The sequence below is a fragment of the Arachis ipaensis genome, chromosome B4 (genome assembly GCF_059453495.1).
Source record: "Arachis ipaensis isolate K30076 ecotype BB chromosome B4, ASM5945349v1, whole genome shotgun sequence".
NCBI lineage: Eukaryota > Viridiplantae > Streptophyta > Magnoliopsida > Fabales > Fabaceae > Arachis > Arachis ipaensis.
In genome coordinates this window covers 116,421,249-116,441,899 of record NC_142439.1, presented here as the reverse complement: position 1 = coordinate 116,441,899, position 20,651 = coordinate 116,421,249, and the positions used below count along the sequence as shown (strand labels likewise).

General features: G+C 31.6%; 2 protein-coding genes across 2 annotated transcripts; one reads left to right on the top strand and one right to left on the bottom strand.

Annotated features, from left to right (window-relative positions):
- Positions 1 to 4,585: 4,585 nt before the first annotated feature.
- Positions 4,586 to 8,618, bottom strand: LOC110271553 (receptor like protein 24-like). The gene has a single exon (XM_088485465.1). It carries the CDS (start codon positions 8,616 to 8,618, stop codon positions 5,280 to 5,282), a length of 3,339 nt encoding a protein of 1,112 aa, XP_088341591.1. The 3' UTR covers positions 4,586 to 5,279.
- A 1,998-nt stretch (positions 8,619 to 10,616) lies between these two features.
- LOC110271552 (uncharacterized) lies at positions 10,617 to 11,192 on the top strand. Its single transcript, XM_021122525.1, has one exon. It carries the CDS (start codon positions 10,617 to 10,619, stop codon positions 11,190 to 11,192), a length of 576 nt encoding a protein of 191 aa, XP_020978184.1.
- The last annotated feature ends 9,459 nt before the right edge of the window (positions 11,193 to 20,651 follow it).

Below are 20,651 nucleotides of genomic sequence, written 5' to 3'. Positions count from 1 at the left end.
GTGTTGTTTATATTTTTCATTTTTTTTTTATTTTCAATGTGCAATGAGGAATTGAGATGTGTAATGTATAATGAATTTATAGAAGCAAGATCACATTTGTACAGCCATATTGAAACATCTCTAAAGAAGTGAGTGAATATGTATTTTTATGATATTTTAACTAAGCCTTTTTCTTTGTTACTTAATTAAGTCATGTTTTAGAGCTATTGAATAGATAGAATAATATTTGACCAAACTCAAAAGCTTGGCTATTATTAGGTTAAGATTGGCTAAAATAAAAAAATAATGACGTTTATTTTAGCATGGCAACAAAATTAGTATTCTAACTAATATTCTGGGAAACATTAATGACATACTCGTTATTGATGATGGTGACAAATTAAATATTCCATTGCGACTAAAATATTTGTAAGATACCTATCGATTTACTAGTTTGAAAGGAATCTGCGATGAATTTTTGCAATAATATAGCAATTAATTGACTACATATTATTTCCTAGCAAGTTAGCGACTACTTTGTAACCCTATTTTCTCATTTAGAATAGTTTGGGTTTAGCGACAAAATTCCTACAGATTTGATTAAGAATTTTCAAAGAATAACTATAGATTTGCTACAAAATGTGACAGATTTACGATCATATTAGTGGACAAGAGTTAGGTTCGAAAAAATTCCTCGCTAATTAGCGTCACCTAAGCATTCTATTTTGTCTACGAAGTTAGCTTGCATTTAGCGATGAGTCTACTGCAATAGAGTTTGTCGCTAATTAGCGACTACCATTTAGTCTATTTCTTCTCTGGAATTAGCTTTTATTTACGTGATGGATTTGCGACTATCTATTCAGTAGCTAAAAAACTTTCTGATGAATTAGCGACTGTTATGTTTGCCTCACTGATCTGCGACTTGTATTTAGCGAGAAAAGCATTAGTTGCTAGGTGGTAACTAATCCGTCACAAACTCTATTTTGCGTCAGATTAGCGGCGATTTTACGACTCTTTTTGTAGTAGCTAATCGGCCATATTCTTGTATTGAAGGGACATGGATTAGTGAAACACTGATCTCTTTCAAAATCACCACTGGACTTACCTCTTGTTGCAGAAACACGACTTCCATTACTTCTTCTGACAAATTATTACAAAAAATTCTAACAAATTTTTATTCTGTTCTTCAGAAATCCTTAACCCTTGATAGCTTAGAGAAGGAAAAGAGGTGGATGGAGGGATTGCTGGCTCAGAGAAAAAAGAGAGGTGGGATTGAGGGATTGATGGTTCAAAAGAGGGAGGGTGAGATTAAGGGTTTTGGAAATTACTGGCAAGAGAGAGGGCGGAAATAGAATATACCAGCTCATAATTAATAGAAAAAATAAAATAAAATTTAATTATTGTTATAAACCGGATTATTTTTATATTGGTCTAATCAGATTCATTCAACATGTTAAACCAAAAAAAAAATTATGCTGCACCAACTTTAATTTGGTCCATCAAAAAAGACACATGTCCATCAAATCTTCAATCTAAAATTATATCCAACGGTCCAATTTTGAGATTAAGCAAAAGTCATTTTCCATGACTTCATTTGAGTGTCTGCCCTAATTATAGATTCCCGACAAATACGGCTAATTTTTTTAGATATGGTATTGGGGTGAGTGTTATGCTGGAATATGATGATTATGGGTGATTTACACTGTTATGACGGCGCTGCGTTTTTGGAATTTAGGGGGAAGAAATCGGTGGCACCGATTTGAAGTAGGAGAAATCGGTGGCACCGATTTGTGTAAGTTAGGGTTGAAATCGGTGGAACCGATTTGTGGAAGGGGAGGCTGTTTGGTATGAAATCGGTGCCACCGATTTGTGGTTGGTCCAATTTTAATTTAATCGGGGTTCACCAATCGGACCCACCGATTTGGGTGTGCAGCGGTCGGTTCCTCCGATTTCAAACCTTAGTCAATACAAAAAGCGGATGGTGGCCTCACAGAAGTCCCATTTCTTCCTCTTCCGCTAATGTTCATCCTCTTCTCCTCCCTTCTCTTATGTTCTCTGATTCTTCTCTTTCATTTTTGTAAAAAAAATTTCTGTGAGGCTGGAAATAGATAGTGTTATGGATGATAGAGTTGTATTGAAGATTTATTACTACGGACAGATCTTATTACAAACATATGAGGGAGTTCAATTTGTGTGTGAAAATCCATTGGATGTTGTTATTCCGTTCACATTGTCATTTGAGGAGTTGAAAGGTGTGATTTGTGAGAAGATAGGCACGCAAAGATGTAGGAGAATTTCGTGTATTTTGTACAGGTATCCTTTACCTGTGTTTGGCGGGTTTGTTCAATTTCAGACCAAGTATGTGATGGACGAAGTGAGTATGCAGGAAATGTTTTCAATGTACATGGAAAATCGCCACCGAATATCGTGCATCGAGTTATATATTGAGTTTGAGCAATCTGAAGCGGACCGTAACATTGAGTTGGAAGATTATAATAGTGAAAGCGAAGATGAATTTGAAAGTAACTATGAGATCGTCGGTCCAGGTGAGGACGAAGAAGCAGCTGTTGGCGCCATGAACGCAGATGTGGCGGAAGTTGCAAATGCACTAGCAAACCCGCATCCGTTTCAAGAGCCATCTTTCATGCGGTCGTTGGATTTGGGGGCTATGCACGCACCGGAGTTTCCGCAATATATGAATACAGGTGCGTAAACCTAGCTAGCTACGTGAATCTCTGAAGTAGCAGATCGATAAGTCAGATGAGTAATGTATGTGACCAGGCATTTGTGAGCATAGCGTTTGATTTTTTTATTAATTAATAATAATTTGTTGTGAATGATATGTAATTGTTGTTTACGTAGATGGAATAGCGAAAAATAAGACTATAACGATCTTACCTAGTAAAGTATGTTCATCATTCAACACTATACGATCTCTCACACCCCTAAACCACGTTAATTTTATAAAGCTCCCTCTACATTCATTTTTGCTGGGTGCAATTCCAAATTGGTGCAAGCACTCGGCTTCCAATGCCTCAAAGCTACTCATGGTCGGACCTGTAACCGGAAGACCATTTGTTGGCAGACCGAGAATTACCGCCACATCCTCCAAGGTCACGGTACACTCACCAACCGAAAAATGGAAAGTATGAGTCTCGGGCCGCCATCTCTCAATCAGAGCATTAATCATTGCTGACTGGCCTTTAATAACTCCAATTTGTGATACATAATAAAATCCAGTCTCGCGTAACTGTGCCTCAACAATTTGGTTATATGGATCCGGCGGGTGTAAATGATCGCACATCAACATCCTTGAAGCCTACAATACCACATTTTCCAGTATAAGAACAAATATAACATAACTATATTATTCAAAAACACAACTATGCTTAACATGTCCATTACAACTAACTCCCAGTATAATAGCAATTCAAACATGTCCGTTACTACTATTCATATAAAAAAAACATAATACTAATTTTTCTATTATTATGATTATTATTATTGTTATTATTATTATTATTCAAATAAAAAAACAGCATACTAATTTCTTATTATTATTATTATTATTATTATTATTATTATTATTATTATTATTATTCAAACAGCATACACACTAATTTCTCTATTATTATGATTATTATTATTATTATTATTATTCAAACAACATACATACCTACTAATTTCTCTATTATTATGATTATTATTATTGTTATTATTATTATTATTCGTATAAAAAAAGCATACTAATTTATTATTATTATTATTATTATTATTCAAACAGCATACATACATACTAACTTCTCTATTATTATGATTATTATTATTGTTATTATTATTATTATTATTCCTATAAAAAAAACCATACTAATTTTTTATTATTATTAACATTATTATTATTATTATTATTATCATTATTATTATTCAAATAACATACATACTAATTTTTCAACTATTATTATTTATTATCATTACTATTATTATTATTATTATTATTATTTACATAAACCAAACAACATACTAATTTTTTTATTATTATTATTATTCAAACAGTATATATATACTAATTTTATTATTATTAACCATAATAATTCACGATCATAAATAAATAAAATAACTAATAAAATTTTCATTATTAATCGTAATAACTAATTAAATTCGATTACAATAGCAACAACAATATATCAATATCTCCCTATTCCAATTTATTATGTACAGATTGTCCTTTTTTTTTTTCATGTACTATTTTTTTTTCAAACATTTCTTTTTTTTTTAAATAATATACATGATCCAGATCCAGAGCTTCATCTTCATCACCCTAAACAAACATTCATCTCATCTCCATACATACATACATACAAGGTTTATTCCTATTTTTATTTCTATTTCTAACCACCTAATAATAAAATACATACATATATGTTTAATTTCTAAATTCTACTTAGTGTCATTACAATATATACTGTTAATAAAATAAAAAATTATCACTATCATTATCATTAAATAAAATTATTAAAAAAAAAACTTACATGATTTGGATCTCCAAGATAGTTAACAATATGAAGCTCCGGTTGATTTACTTCCTTAGTTTTCCTTTTCTTTGGCATTTTTATTTTACCCTTTCCTGAGCTTCAGTGGTCCAACTATGGTGAAGGAGTGGGGTTGAGAGTAAGAAGAAAGGGAAAGTTGAGAGTGAAAGAGAGAGTGTTGTACCGTGTGAAAGAGAGAGGGGTATAGGGGAAACGGTCACGGGCCACACCAGGGGAGCCAGCTGCATGTGCGACGTGTGGCAAGGGGTCACCAATCGGTGCCACCGATTTCAGACGTCCCTCTCCCAGAAATCGGTCCCACCGATTTCCTTCCCCCCAATCGGTGCCACCGATTTCTTTCACGGCGCCGTCACATCTCCGTCAAACACCCCAAACTCCCATAACTTTGAAAAACACCTACACCTCCCCCATATCAAAATTAAAAAACTCGACAAATACATATATATAACACGAAAAATCATAACAACCAATTACAAAGGTAGATATAGCAATAGCTTCACTCTATTTTAAAAAAAAATTCAAAACGAATGAAGGACATGTAAAACCCATAGGCATTGTAAATAACAATGACATATTAGCTACAACTTATATCATTTTGAGAAAGAAAAAAAAAACTCACCTGTAATTCTTTTCGTGTGAAGTTAATAGTAAAAAATCATTAAATAATTTGACAGATTTAATTAAATTATCTTCTAATGATTCTTAATTATCAACTGTATACGAAGATAACTGCATATGAATTTTCATCCATCAACCTCGAATCCACCTTAGATTTCTGTACCTTTGCTCTCCTAGTTGCTCATAAACAAACTCAAGTTGAGGAAAGATCTTGTGAAGTAAATCATCCATGTTCTTGCAATACCATAGTCTCCATCTCTTCCAAAAAATAAGAGGAAGGATAATAAGTCCAAACCCAAATGTGAATCCCAACTCAACACTTAAGAAACTCCAGTTAATTAAAGTTTTCTTTTCAGAAGATGGTGACAATGGTTCTTTGATTCCATTTTCACCACAATTCTTGGTTAATGGAAGGCCGCATAACCCATCATTACCTTCAAAGGAGTATGCATCAAAAGTTTGAATCTGGGAACCTGTTGGAATTTCCCCCACCAAATGATTGAAAGAGAGATTCAACACTGAAAGAAAATATAGACTTGAAATCTCAGTAGGGATCCTTCCACTCAAATTGTTATACGATAGATCCATGGATTCAAGATTCATCAAGTTTCCTATAGAAGATGGAATGTGACCAGAAAATGCATTGTGTGACAAGTTAAGAACATGAAGTGCTCTCAAATTCACAAGCTCTTCAGGAATTGAACCTTCAAGGTGGTTGGATGAGAGATCCAATGCAGTAAAGATGGAAGGAACTGTGATGAAATTTCTATGTGACCCTTTGTTGACAACTGTAACTGAATCCAAATATCGGCCTCCGAGTTCATTCGCAGTCACAAGATAAGCAAACAAGTGATCCACCACAGAAGGAGATTCTCCTACTAACATTTGATTCAATTTCATTACTATGACTCTGTCAATGATAGTGATCAAATCCTTAAAACGTATGGTATCATGATTATCAAACATGTCAAAGAACAAACTTCCATATCTTTTATGAGCTTCATTATCATCACCCATCATTTTAGTCCATCTCTGCAAGAGAGATCCAGATACCATACCAGTCAAATTATTGGAGGCTAGATCAACAATATGAAGCATCTCCCAATTGTTAGTGCTATGTTGGCATCTGATAGGACCTTGGAGTCGGTTCGACCTTAAAATCAGAACTCGGAGGGTGGAAATGTTGCCTAGAAAGCATGGGAATTCATTGTTGAGCATATTGTTTCCCAGGTTCAAGACTTGAAGCTTTTGACAGTAAGCCAGAGACTTTGGAATAGCACCAACCAAGGTGTTTGAATCAAGATCAATAACTCTCAAATTACATGAATTGGAGAGTGTATCAGGAATATGACCTGTGAGTTTGTTTCCAGCAAGATTCAATACTCGAAGATTATCGTTTCTTGCTGTCAAACACTCAGGAATTGAGCCATCAAAGTTGTTATGGGAAAGATCGAGCAACCGGAGAGAAGAACTGTTGCAAAAGGATTCAGGAATTTGTCCACCAAAGCTGTTGTTTGAAAATGAAAGTAAATATGTGAACTGAAGATACTTGTGAATGTCACTTGGGAAAGAGTTGAATTTGTTGCTTGAATAGTCCAAATGTGATCCATATTTCGTGATCATTGGAACCGTCCCCTGAAGTTGGTTCGAGTGAAGATCAAGCCGGAGAAGATTAGACCCTGGATTTTCAAAGGGTTTTTCCAAGTCTGTGAGAAAATTCTTGGAAAGATTCAAGATAATCATGAACTCAAACTTCCAAATCCATTTAGGAATTGTTCCATGAATTTGGTTGTTGGAAAGGTCTAGAAGCCGCAACTGGGATTGATTTCGCAAGAAACTTGGGAATTCCTTTAACTTGCAGGAAGCTAACAACAACATTGATAATCTAGGAAATGGAGGAAGGCTAGGATTATTCTCAATGGTTGTTGCATCAACTAACAAGTTATTATGTGAAAGGCCTAAAACATCTAGATTTGGTAGTGTCTGAAATCTCTCAAGCTTTATGGTGCCATTGAATTGATTCAGTGAAAGTTGGAGCAAGCTAAGTCTTTTAAGAAGAGAAAACGACATAGGAATAGGCCCTTGTAATTTGTTGATACTTATATCAACCAATTCTAACTTGGAGTTTGTTGCATTTGGGAATTCATCCAAGAAACCTTCAAATTCATTATGAGACAGGGTAAGCTCTTGTAAAGATGGAAGTGTGAAGAGAGTTGAAGGAACTCTCCCACTGAAGAAGTTATCACCTAAATCAATTGTGTGGAGATTTGAAAGTCCTTCCCAAAGAGTAGAAGAAACAACTCCGTTCAATTCATTGTGAAATAGGGACAAATATTGGAGATTCTTGGACTTGTTAAAAGATGGAAGAAAACCAGTGAATTTATTGAATGACAAGTCCAAATGGACCAACTTCGCGAGTTCGGATAAAGAAGCAGAGAGTGTCCCATTAAATTGGCAGTCAGATAGATCTAAAGTTGACAAATGCTTCAAATTTGAAATAGAACTTACTAACTGCCCAGAGAAATTTGTATTGCTGAGATTCAATGCTTCTAGAAGATATCCATCTTGCAGGAGTTCTGGCAAAGATCCTTGGAGATGTTCATTGTCAGATACATCAAGAATCTTCAGTGCTTGAATTTGGAAGATACCCTTTGGAAAGACACCAGTCAGGCCGCAATTACCGAGTTGCAAGGTTGTCAAATTAGCGAAATCAACAAAGAATTTTGGCACAGAACTTGACATATTATTCAAGTTGAGTCGAATCACTCGAAGCGAGCGAAGTTTTGAAAGTGAAGAATCAATTGGCCCTGATAAGTTGCATGATGCCATGCTCAAGACTTGTAGCTTTCGCAACAACGATAAGCCTCGGCACCACTCCTTTCCGCCACTAGATACTCTTACACCATCCAAATAGAGTTCTTTGATCTCAGTAAGATTCTGGAAATAGATCGCTACATTCGGATTCTTGAGTTCTAGAGTATTTTGTGAGGTAAATGGAGTGGACAAGTCCAAAGTGACCAGATTTTTGAGGTAAGAGATCTCTTTCGGAATTTGTCCATAAAAACCAGCATTTGACAAGTTCAAATGCTTCAAATTCTTTAGCTTCTTGATCTCAGAAGGAATTGGAGAGCGAAAGACATTGTAAGCCAAATTCAAACTCTGCAGATAGTGCAGGTTGAAGAGACTTGAATTGTTTAAACCTCCAGTGATAAATTCCTCACTCAAATCAAGACCAATTACATGTCCCTTGTTGCATGATACTCCCGTCCATTGACAATAACTATCACTTTCATTCCAATGAACTAGTTTTTTGGATTTGACAGGGTTGAATTGAAGGCTTTCTTTCAAATGGAGAAGTAAGGATTCTTGGTGAACAAGACTATGGCCGGTCACAACATGAACATTGATACTAATTATCAAGTTTATCAAACAAAAGGATACTAAGAAGGACAAGACTCGATGAAGACTCATTGTATGTATTTGATTATTTGGTTAAGTATGGTGATGAGGATAGTCTAAAATAAATTGAAGATATGCCTTTTATAGATAAAAACAGCTCATTGTTTTAGTTGATTTCAAATTCTACTATATTATAATAATATGCACTATTTCTTTGACTCGTTAACTTATCAATTACTCATTGCTATCTTCCATTTTCTTTCTCTGGTTTGATAATTCAAAGTACTCAACTCACCAAAAAAAATGTGGAGTGAAGTACATAATACGTTACCTTTTAGAGGGAAAACACAAAACATCAGTACACTTACGTTCTATAATATTTGTAATTTTAGAAATTTAGTACATTTATAATTTAATATAAGTTATTGCTGTGAATTTTGGGATATTCTCATGGGTTATTAAAGAAACTGGATAGAATAGTAGTGGAATTTGATTTTTATGTGATAGCCTATTCGTAAACTATCATGTTGCTATATCGCTAATCTTAGCCAATCTAAATTTTGTTATTTTTTACTTTCTGGTTTTTATGTTTTTAGCCGTTTGCCTAATAGTGTTTTTGTGTGTTTTTTTCTGAATTTCACTAAGTAACCAACATTCAACCGGTCAATTATCAACAAATTTGTTATTAATTGGTACTTTTGATTTTTTTTAAATTATTATTAATTAGTAATTATTTAAATTTTATTTTTTTTAAAATATAAAATTAATAATTATTAATTATAATTATTTAAAATTGACTGATTAAAAATTATTTATCTATATTTTCTCTTATTTTTTACCAATAATTAAGGTTGGCTTTTTCGGTGGAAGTTGGTTTAATTTTTATTTTAGGGTTAATTTTTAACGTTTTCCGTAGAAGTTGGTTTAATTTTTATTGTTACTCGTATTTATCCATGAACCCATATTGGAAGCTGATATATAACATACTTTATCGTCCAACTTTTAACATAACTAAAGTGAGACTGATACGATGCGTAAAAAAGTAATTTAATTATACTATATATAGTATATTTTAATAATAAGTATTATATTATTTAAAAATTAATTAAATAATATATAAATTAATATTAAATTTCAATTATTTTATATTAAAAATATTTTGTAAAATATTTATTTGATAATTTATATATAATTCTATATAATTATTTAACTTAAATGTAATACATATTAAAATATAATTTATTATTTTAAAAATTAAATTATTTTATTTAAAAAAACAAATTTTTATATTAAAATTGTACAAAATTATATTTTTATTTATTGTTTATATTTTTGTATTTATTTTAATTATTATATTTTGTCCTCTTATGTAGTGTTTTTTTGTTAGCAAATATAAAATAATGAATAAGAATAAAAAATACATAAAAAATATAATATAAAATTATGAATTAAGTTTATGATATATATAAATGTATCTAGTAAAGAGATATTTTAAATTTGGGATAAGTATTGTTTTGGTCCCACTTTTAGGGTCAGAATCGAAATCGTCTCTTACGTAATTTTTTATTTAGAATCATTCTTAATGTTATATTTGGTATTAAAATCGTCCTTTTTGACTATTTTACCCTTCTACTCCCTCAGGCAGTTTTCGTCCATCACTGGTCGTCGAAAAGCTGAGATGGACTGGTTCCTGCCATGCTGGCACGCCAACGGTGTAGTGACGTGGCAAACAAAACTTTTTTGTTTGCAATGTGGTCTCTTTCCCTTTTAAATTTCTAATCCCCAATTTTTGTTTCATGAATTCTCTTTTTTATTCTCTTTTTCTTCAACCCCATTATCTACTCTCACTCTTTCAAATCTAATTATCTATGCAACAATAATGTAAAACACCAATAGTTATTTATCAACAAAAATATAATAAATCACAGTACAAACCTTTCAATTGGTACCTTCAACTAGTACTCGTATCAAAGATAAGAGAAAACAAAGATCATTTCGTAACTAACACAAAATAGAATTCAATAAATTTTGTATAATTCTGTAGAATTACTAATCAATTTATCATACACAATGGCTGACAACAACGATAACATTGATAAAGTCTTAATCTTCCCTCCCCCTTCACTCGTAGCTAAGGCCGCCTTCTCTCGCTGGAGTTCCACCCGCTATAGCTCTCCATCCAAGGTCACATTCACCACCGGCAACCCCACAGAGCCAACCCCTGTCAGCAACATGCTATTCCGGCCTCAACTTTCACGACGGAACTCCTCCGACATGGTGTTGGAGCCGTTTCGGAAGGGGCGCATGGTGACGTTCCGGGATAACTTCGACGACGAGGAGCAGGACGACGAGGATGGGTCACGTCCGGATGGCAATAGGACACTAACAATAAGAGAGGCAGTTACAGCACAAGAGGCGGCAGAGGCGGCTGCTGCAGGGGAGGTTGTTGGAGAGGGAGAGGAAGACGAGGTAGCACAACCAGTGATGATGTCACTGATGGACTTGTTGGAGGAGATTGACAGAGAGATGGGGCTTGAAAGATCGAGGTACATTCTGAATGATGATGAGAAATTTGTTGAGGATGAGGAAGATGAGGATGGTGATGGTGATAACTTGGAATATAGATTATATGATAAAGGTCATTGATGATTGGATTTAGAAGAGTGAGAGGAAAGAATGGGATTGAAGAAGAAGAGAATGAGAAAGAGAATTCAGGGAATAAAAATTGGGGATCAGGGTTTTAAAAGGAGAAAGGGAGTAGATTGCAAACAAAAAATTTTCGATTGCCACGTGGTAGAAACCAGTCCACCTCAACTTTTCGATGACTAGTAATGGACGAAAACTTTCTAAGGGACTACTATGAGTCCCGGAGTGTAACTTCGAGGATAAAATTGAGTAACTATTAACTTCATGGACCACTTTGAGCTTCGAGTGCAACTTTAGGGACCACTTTGAAGCTTAACTCAATGAGTTGTCTTAAGGTGATATTCTTCGTTCATGCTCTGTGCCTCTTCCCAAATAGCATCCGGTTCAATTCTTTTGCTATCAAAAAGCTATTTGTTCCTAGATATCCAAATCCTCCATAGGACTGTCGCAGGAAGACTTCGATGCTTCTTATTAGAACACTATTACTTTATCTTTAACTGCATCTCACTCCACTAATTGCAAAAACTGTCATTCCTATCAACTTTATTTGGATTGTTGAACAAGAGCCCAATGTGATTCTACACTTGTCGCAAGTGATTGTAGGTAAGCAAGTAATGGGCCAAGGTTTTGTCTTCCATTTCACATCTTGGGCATATTGCAAGGACAACTTGAATGTGGGCGTGCAGTCAATGTCTCACTAGAAAGCGACTGTGGAGAGCTTTCCATGTAAAGACCTTAACTTTAGCTGGACAGTCAAGAGCCCAAATCGAGTTTCATAGATTTTTGTCTCCGAAAACTGGTGGAAGAATTTTGAGTGGCGGATGAAAAAAATTGAAGCATACCTCATATTCTGACCATATCGAGTAGACAGTCACGGACCCAGCAACAAGCATGAGGGGCACTTGCCCCATTGTGTTTTTATTTTTTTAAAAAAAAATAGTTATATATAATGTGCTCTTATTTCAAATTTTAAATGACTCCACTACAAATAAATTAAATTCAATTGGCTAAAGTTCTAAATTTATTTTTTATTTTTTTTATTATTTTAACTATTATTTAACCTAATCAAATTTAGTTTTTGTGTCATCATTATTTTATTCCCTTAAATCTTCTTCTTATTTTTATATTTTCAAGCTTTTTTTTCTATTCCTTATCTAGTAGTCATCTTCTCTTCATCAAAAGTAAATTTTAAATTCTTCATTTTTTTATATAGCTCTCTAGGACTCTATGTATCTTTCAATTTCATTGTTTCTCTTTTTAAAATTTTCAATTGTAAATTTTAATTCAAACAATTATAGTTTAGATATTAATCTAATGTTTTACTTTTTTCATGACTTTATATATTTTATTTTATTCTCAATTTATTTATCCTTATTACTTGTTTTATATCTTTTGTTCTATTATATGTACCTATGTTGCATATAAAATTTTAAAATGAATTGATTAATTTACTAATTTAGAATATATTTTTTATTTTTAAATATAATAATAAAAAATATTTAAATTACAATACATAATTAAATAGATGCATAAAATCTTTTATCTAACATTATATCAAAATTAAATTAAAAAATATATAACAAATTTAATTATTTTAAAAAGAAAAAAAGAAAAAAAATCGTAAATTATGTTTTTATTATTTTATATAAACATACTTTTTATATACAAATTTAATTTTTCTAGTATTTATATATAATTCTAATTTCAAATTATAAATATTAGTGTACCATTAGTCGTTAATGTGCTAATTGATTCAGTTTTTTTATTATTAAATGTGTATAAAAAATTAGTTAGGATAACAAATTTTTTATAATTTAATTAAAATATTTTAAGTTCAAGTTTTAGAAATAAAAAAAATAATTTTTTTATAAATTATATATAATGAATATTATTTTAAAAATAAAGGTGCTCATTAATTTTTTTTAATTTTTATATCTCCATATAATTAATAATGTTCAACAAATTTTATTTTAGTGTATATATTTTTGTCCCTACTCCTAAAATTTTCTGGATCTGTCACTGAGAGTAGGAATCCCCTTTTTCCTTGTACCAAATCAATTTATCTTCTTCTTTAATACTTACTTGAAATATTTCTTGTGTAATTTCTATTGTGAAGTTGCTGGTTATTAGAGGTGCATTCCAATTACCTTTTTCAGTGATGAGTTGAGAGACCCAAATTAAACTTGGATTAAGCTCCTGATTCTGTCCCAGTGTCAATGGTCCTTGTCTTCCAACTCAATAATCTTCTATCTTCACTGTTGATCTTCTTCCAATTTGTCAAAAAATTTTCTTTTTCAGAACTTTTCGCCCTTCTAATAGACTTCTCCAAACCCATGACGGATTGTAGCCAACATCTGCTTTTAGAAATGAAGAATATCTAAAATGTCTGCTTCTGAATACTTTAGTCACTAAGGAATTCGGTTTGGTCATCAATCTTTATCCTTGTTTTTCTAGCATAGCAAGATTAAAAGCTTTTATATCTTTAAATCCCAAACTTCCTTGATTTTTTTGTCTACACAGTGTGTAGGGATGGCAAACGGGTCTAAACCCGCCGGGCTGGCCCGCCTAACCCACCAAAAAAGGTGGACAGGGCTGAAAAATTAGGCCCACCAAATAGCAAAAGCCCTCCTAACCCGCACCGCTTAAACCGCGGGTTTTGGCGGGGCGGGGCGGGCTTCCCTGCCGGGCTTAGTATTTTTTTTGACAAGGGGTATTTTTACAATTTTTTTGGCCAAAATCTAACTTTTTCCAACCCAACTTACAAGAGAATGATGATGAAAATTGAGTATTTTTTATTATATTTATTTTATTTTAGAGACAATATTTATAATTATGTTTTGGATTATATTTATTTTGCTTTGGGAACAATATTTATAATTATGTTTTGGATGAAAACTTGGTTTATAATTATGTTTATTAGATATTTATAATTACAAAGACTTTAATGTTTATGAATATAAAAATTATAATTTGTTTATATTTTTAGAAATTATAATAGTTAAAAGTAAAAAAACAGAAGAGATTTTTTTATGCCTTTATTTATATTATTTAATGGTTAAAAATAAAAAAAAGAGGATATTTGGCGGGCTTAGCCCGCTAAAGGGCGGGCTTCTGGTGGGCGGGGCGTGCTTGCCCGCTTGCCACCCCTAACAGTGTGTCCCACTTAATCCAGTGAAGTCTTCTTTTTCCTTGTCTGCCCCCACAAAATTGCATAAGCAGTCTCTGAATTTCGTCTATGAAATTTTCAGGCAATTTAAAGCACTCCAAAGTGTATATCGGGATAGGCATACCCACAGATTTAATTAGAACTTCACGACCAGTAACTGATAGTAACGATCTTTTTCAGTGCTGTAATTTTTTTTGTAACTTTATCTTTGACATAAGCAAATGTTGTATTTTTTATTTTTGGATTGGTGTTGGTAAACTCAGAAATTTGTCTTAAGCGTCAACATTTGGGACTTGAAGAATGGTTGCAAGGATTTTTCTCTCTGATTGCGGTGTATTCCGACTGAAAAACACAATAGATTTATTCAGGTTCACCTCCTGTCCACTTATACTGTTGTAGTCATTCAAAACCTACATTATATTTTGGCATGCCTATTAATTTGCTTTGCCGAAAAATATAGAATTATCTGCAAAAAATAAATGCCTGATAGTAGGACAACTACTGTCTGTGCTCGATAATATCATTATTCTGCTCTCTTCTTTATAGCAAATGGGAGAATCTCTCTGCGCAAAGAATGAAAAGATAGGGTGAAAGAGGATCTCCTTGTCGGAGACCTCTTGTAGGTTTAAAGAAACTTTTAGGTTGTTGACCATCTACAGTAACATAATAGGAAATAGTAGTTACACACTACTTCATCCATCCTATCCACCAATCACAAAACTCCAATTGACTCATAACCTTTCATAGGAAGCATCATTCCACTTTGTCATATGTTTTGCTCATGTCGAGCTTTAAAGCCAAATCCAATCACCAAATTTTTTATTCTTCAAAAAATGAATGTACTTATGTGCTATTAGGACATTCTCACTAATCAACAACCTTTTTATGAATGCACTCTGATTATTATTGATCACCCCTTTAAGATTTTTGACAATTGATATAAGAGATTAAAAAACGAATAGTAATAAAAATGTTATGGAGCATGTATAAGTGGACTGAATAATTTAATAATAAAAATCTTATTATGTATAAGTTATAGAATTTAAATATTTGTAATTTAATTTTTTATAATAATAATTATTATTATTATAATATTTTAATCTATATTTATTATATTTAATTAATATTTTATGTTTTAATTCAATAATAAATAAGATTTTTTTATTTTTAATTTTTTTTATTAAAAATAATTAGTTAATTTTCATCTTTTGTTAAATTATTAAAATTGTTGATGTAACATCATTAATAAAAAAATGATTTAAATTTATTGTAAAAATAGTTGTTATCAACTTTATATATTATAAATAGCTAGATAGATAGATAAACAAATAGATAGATTATTATGTTTTTGATATAACTTAGAAATTGAGAATGTATACCAACTGATAAAATCATCGCTTCCATTAATAAAAAAAAATGTGCCATGCATTATATAAAAAAAATTTAGCTAACATATGTTCTAACGACACATAATAAGTTTATTATTAATGAAAAGTTTTAAATTTTTTATTTAATAAACATAAAATAAATATCTTGAAAACTTAAATTTTTTGTATTTTTAATAAAAGATTTTCTCAGTTTATAATCTTAAATCTTAATATATGTTCTTAAGACACAAGATAAATAAATCCAATATAAAATCAACCCTCAAAATTTTCGTCATATTAAAAACTTTGTTCTTTAATAATTAATTGCAAGCTGAAATTCAATATTATGAATAGAACAATAATTGAAGGAACCTGTCCAAAAAATAAATGGAAAAAAAAAATTAAGGAAGCTTAAATATTCATTGAAACAAACTATTGAGATCATAAGCTGAGGCAGGCCTAGCAACAATTTCTCGACAGAACCAAGTCTTCAGTTAGAATTTAGCAACACTTTGACTTGGGTCTTCCCTCTAAAGTGGGTCTCCTTCAACAATAGTCAACATGTGTGCTTTGTTTTCTCTTCCGAGATAAGTGGGGTTTTCTTTTTCCACCAATTGTGATAATTGGTTGTCATTTACTAGCTAGTGCTTGTGAGTTGACTTACTCGTCTTTGAAATTGTTCTTACATTGAATGACTCACTCGTATTTTGTTATTGTCAAAATTAAAGAACTAAATTTTGCCTTGTGGAGTCCTGGTTTATCATTCTTCGAATAAACTGTGGGTATTCCCTGTGATGCGCGCAAAAATATTATGTAGAAGTGAAAAAAATTTAAAAGCAAATCCATATGACACAGCATAGTTAAAAATTTGAAAGTTTAAAAGTTTAATTGAGATTTAAAAGTTTAAAATAATATATTTATGTATAAAAATATATTAATATTATTTTATAATTTATTATTTTAAATTAATTAATTATTAAAAAATTATGCTGATTTGATTAATTATCCAAATTTTTTACAATTTCTTAATTTTTAACCGATTCACTTATAAATTACTTTTATTTTGAATTAGACTGATCTAGTAATCGATTTTTAATTAACCGGATTGAATTGATTAGGGGTGTGTATGCCCGACTCGACTCGAAGAACCGGCCCGGCCCCAAACACTTTAGGAGCTATTTTGGTGTGATTTCATTGGGTCTAGGGCCGGGTAAGGGTTTCAAAAATAGACCCGGTCATTATTTCGGGTCGGGTCCAGGCTATGGGTTGGGTCACCCGAAGTCGGCCCGGTGGCCCGGTTATTATATACAATTAATATTTTGTGTTATTAGTGATGGATGATGGCTATTCTTATGTGGAATTTAAGTATTGTACACCTTAATATTTTGTGTTATTAGTTATTATAAGACTATAAGTTAATGTTTTATGTTTAAAAAGCGTAAGATTTTAGACTAATGCATAATATTGTGTTATTTATATTGATTTAAATATTTGGTGTTATTAGACAATATTAGTATTAATTATGGTTATGCTTTAATTTTAGAGAAGAGTTGGTTCTTGTTATATTTTTCTAAGTGAATTTTACCATGTCAAATAATGGTTGGAGTATTGAAAATTTGGATATTTTCACATGCTAGCTTATAAGAAGGTATCAAGGTAATGTAATGTTAATGGCCCAGTTTTCACCCGGTTTTTACCCGATATAATCGTAGCCCGAAAGTGTATAGGTTTCATCAGGTCTAGGGCCGGGTTCGGATCTAATAAATAGACCCGGTATATATTTCGGGTCGGGTCTGTGTCACATCAAACCCGGTTTCACCCCACCCATGCACACCCATAGAACTGATCTAGTTTGATTAGTTGGTACATATTTAAAAGTAAGTAATTTTATGCATTCCTAATTAGAATCACATAATACTTTATAACATTTTTATAGAGTAAAGTGGTAAATAAATTTTAAAAAATTTATATTTTGGATAGATTAATTCCTAAAAAAAATATCAATAAATTTTTTTACCATAATAAACATAAATAAGTTAATTTAAATTAAGAGTTTTTATCTTAATTATAGGACTATCTTCAAAAACTTTATTAATATTTTTTTTTAAATTAATCAATCCAAAATATAAATTCTTAAAAAACAATTATTTGTCACTTTATTCTTTTTTATAATAAAAAAATAAACCATCACTTTGTACTTATAAAAAATTAATTAATTAGTACACTAATTTTAAACTAATTTGGTTTTTTTGTCAGCTTGCCGTGTACTCATGGTTATTACATATTTATATGTAGAGGAGGGAAGGGAAAAAAAATACATATGAAAAATTCAACTAACAAAACTTTTGCAAATGTATCTGTAACGGGAAGCCTTTGATTGTGTACTCAAAAAATCAAAAGTCATGCCCTTAAATTTCACCTTAGGGAATTATTAATTTTTTTGTTCCAGAGTCTTTTTATTTAAAAATGTGTAAAAAAATAAATAATAAACCAGAAATGAAATAGAAATTTCTTACTAATGTTTACAGTATTTTTATTTTCTTTTTTACAAATCTTACAATATATTGTGGAGAAAAATAAAAAATAAACAATCGGGGTAATTTGCATTAATAAATTAAATGAAGTTTAAAATTACGCATATGACCTAAATTAATTTTCATTACACATCTATCTTAAAACGGTAATACTAGATAGAGAAAAAAAAAACAGTCAAAACTTATCTTATTTAGCATTCATTAATTGTTGTAATAATTTATGTGTCTACCAACAAAATAATAATTTATTTCTATTATCAAAAGTTGAATTCTACAGAAATAGCATTATATTTCAACAAATCTAAACTCAATTCCACAAGTTTTACAGAAATAGCAACGACGTATTTCAAAAATTGAATTCTACAAGATTTACATAGTTATAATCCATAAGATGTAAATTCAAAAAATCTCAACTTAATACAAGCATGTAAAGCTAACAATTCAATCATAATTCTCAATGTTGGATGGTCTATATTGTTTAGGACTTTGACACTTCTTTATTAACCTTTTTCTCTTATATATATATATATATATATATATATATATATATATATATTTCACTTTTTGTTGTTTCTTCCCTTTTTTTTCATTTACCTTGAGGAGAAGTATAGTGGATTTGACATTTATCTCCCAGAGCTTGTCAAGGACTGAGTCTTGTGTTTGCAAGATGGGTTCCACAGAAGGATTCCCAGCAGCATTGGATACAACATCATCTATCTTTCCATACTTCTGTAACAAACTAGGCATGTTAACTAACCACTTCTTAGAGCATAGCTTTCAAGTATTTTTGCAAAGACTTAAGTTTAGGTAAAAGGATTAAAGTAATTCTTAGTCTATAGCTTCCAGAGCAGCATAGTACATATAAATTCATGGTGGTGGACCTTAATAGAACATGTTGCTCATAAGCACCAAGATTGCAAAAACAGATCATACAACACAGTTTATTATCTGAAGAAACTTTTCAACCTCACCTGTATGGTTTTGTTTATCATGAACTTCCTCTGTTGTGCATCTGAAACATGGCAAACCAAAGCCGACACTTCAATTCCTTTAGCCCTTAGCTTTTCCGCAGCTGCATCAACATTTTGCTGCAAAAGTGTTCAATATTATTCCTTTTCGTGATGCAAGGTGGAAAGATAATAAAAAGGAAAACATATAAATATCATATAATAGCTACACGCTTGCTCCAATCCAGAAGAAGCTTTCTGATAAGGTCAGATATAGAAGCAATTTATACATCAAAACTTGATGCAGTATGCTGCATATTCACTCATTTAGTGTTTAGAGAAGTGAAGATTGCTGACCAAACAAGACCTAAATTTATTTGAGAAAATTTGTACCTAAAATTAGCTTCAAGATTTTGTGCTCCAAACTTCCTACTAAGAGGGAAAAAGGATAATCATAATTAGATGGCTAGCTTTGGAGCTTGAATATATGAAATCATGACAAAAGAGAAGGGAAAAAAGGTTTCTTGGCTTAGAAGTTTCTTGAATATATGAATGTTGGCGAAAGGATAATGCTTTTTTCTCATCTTTCCTTTCCCATAAAACAAATAGAGCTACAAAAACTTCTAGTCTTGCAGGATCAATATTTAATAAATCATGTACTAACTTGTTCAACTTTGAATAATCAGACCTTAGCCTTAGAAGCATTGCATACTCATCCATGTATGTTATGATGTATGGATCAATTGAGCGGCCTGTAATCACAAAATAGTTAATATAAATTAATAATTGCAGCTAGTAAATGCATGTAATAAGGAGGTTGGGAAGCAGGAAAAATTAGTGGTGTTAAATTAGTAATCATAATGGCCTCTTCATTGTTTCCAATAATAATAGCTTCAACCTTCATATACAATATACATTAGAAATTACATGTCAAGTGATCAATTCAAGTAAAAATTATGTAAAATTAAGTTAAGGAAGGGAAGGGAAGCCTTGGAGTAATGGTTGAGTTGCCTTTATGTGAACTCAACATCATAGATTCAAACTGTGATGGTTGAGCTGTACACCCTTTGGGTGTGGCTTTTCTCTAGACAATGTTAGATGCTTGTGCACCATACTAGTCTTTTTTTTTCTTTTTGTCAAGTTATTAAAGGAAGGACTGTTTGGAAAGCGATTCTTTCCAAAACGAGAATCTAAAAAGTATAAAAGTGTAAAAGGATGCATAAGTGTGTATTATTTGGGAAATGTTGTAAAAGATCTGCAAAGATGTCCAAGCCACCTGCCAATATTGGAAACAAAGTAAAACGGCTAGCATGAGATAGATATCACATGTAAAAGGTGAGAACTAAACTATAAACATATATGAATTTTTTCTTTGTATAACAGGTTTGATTAAGACAAGAAAACATAAAAGCCATTGCATTGAGTTTCTAAACAAGAAAACAATA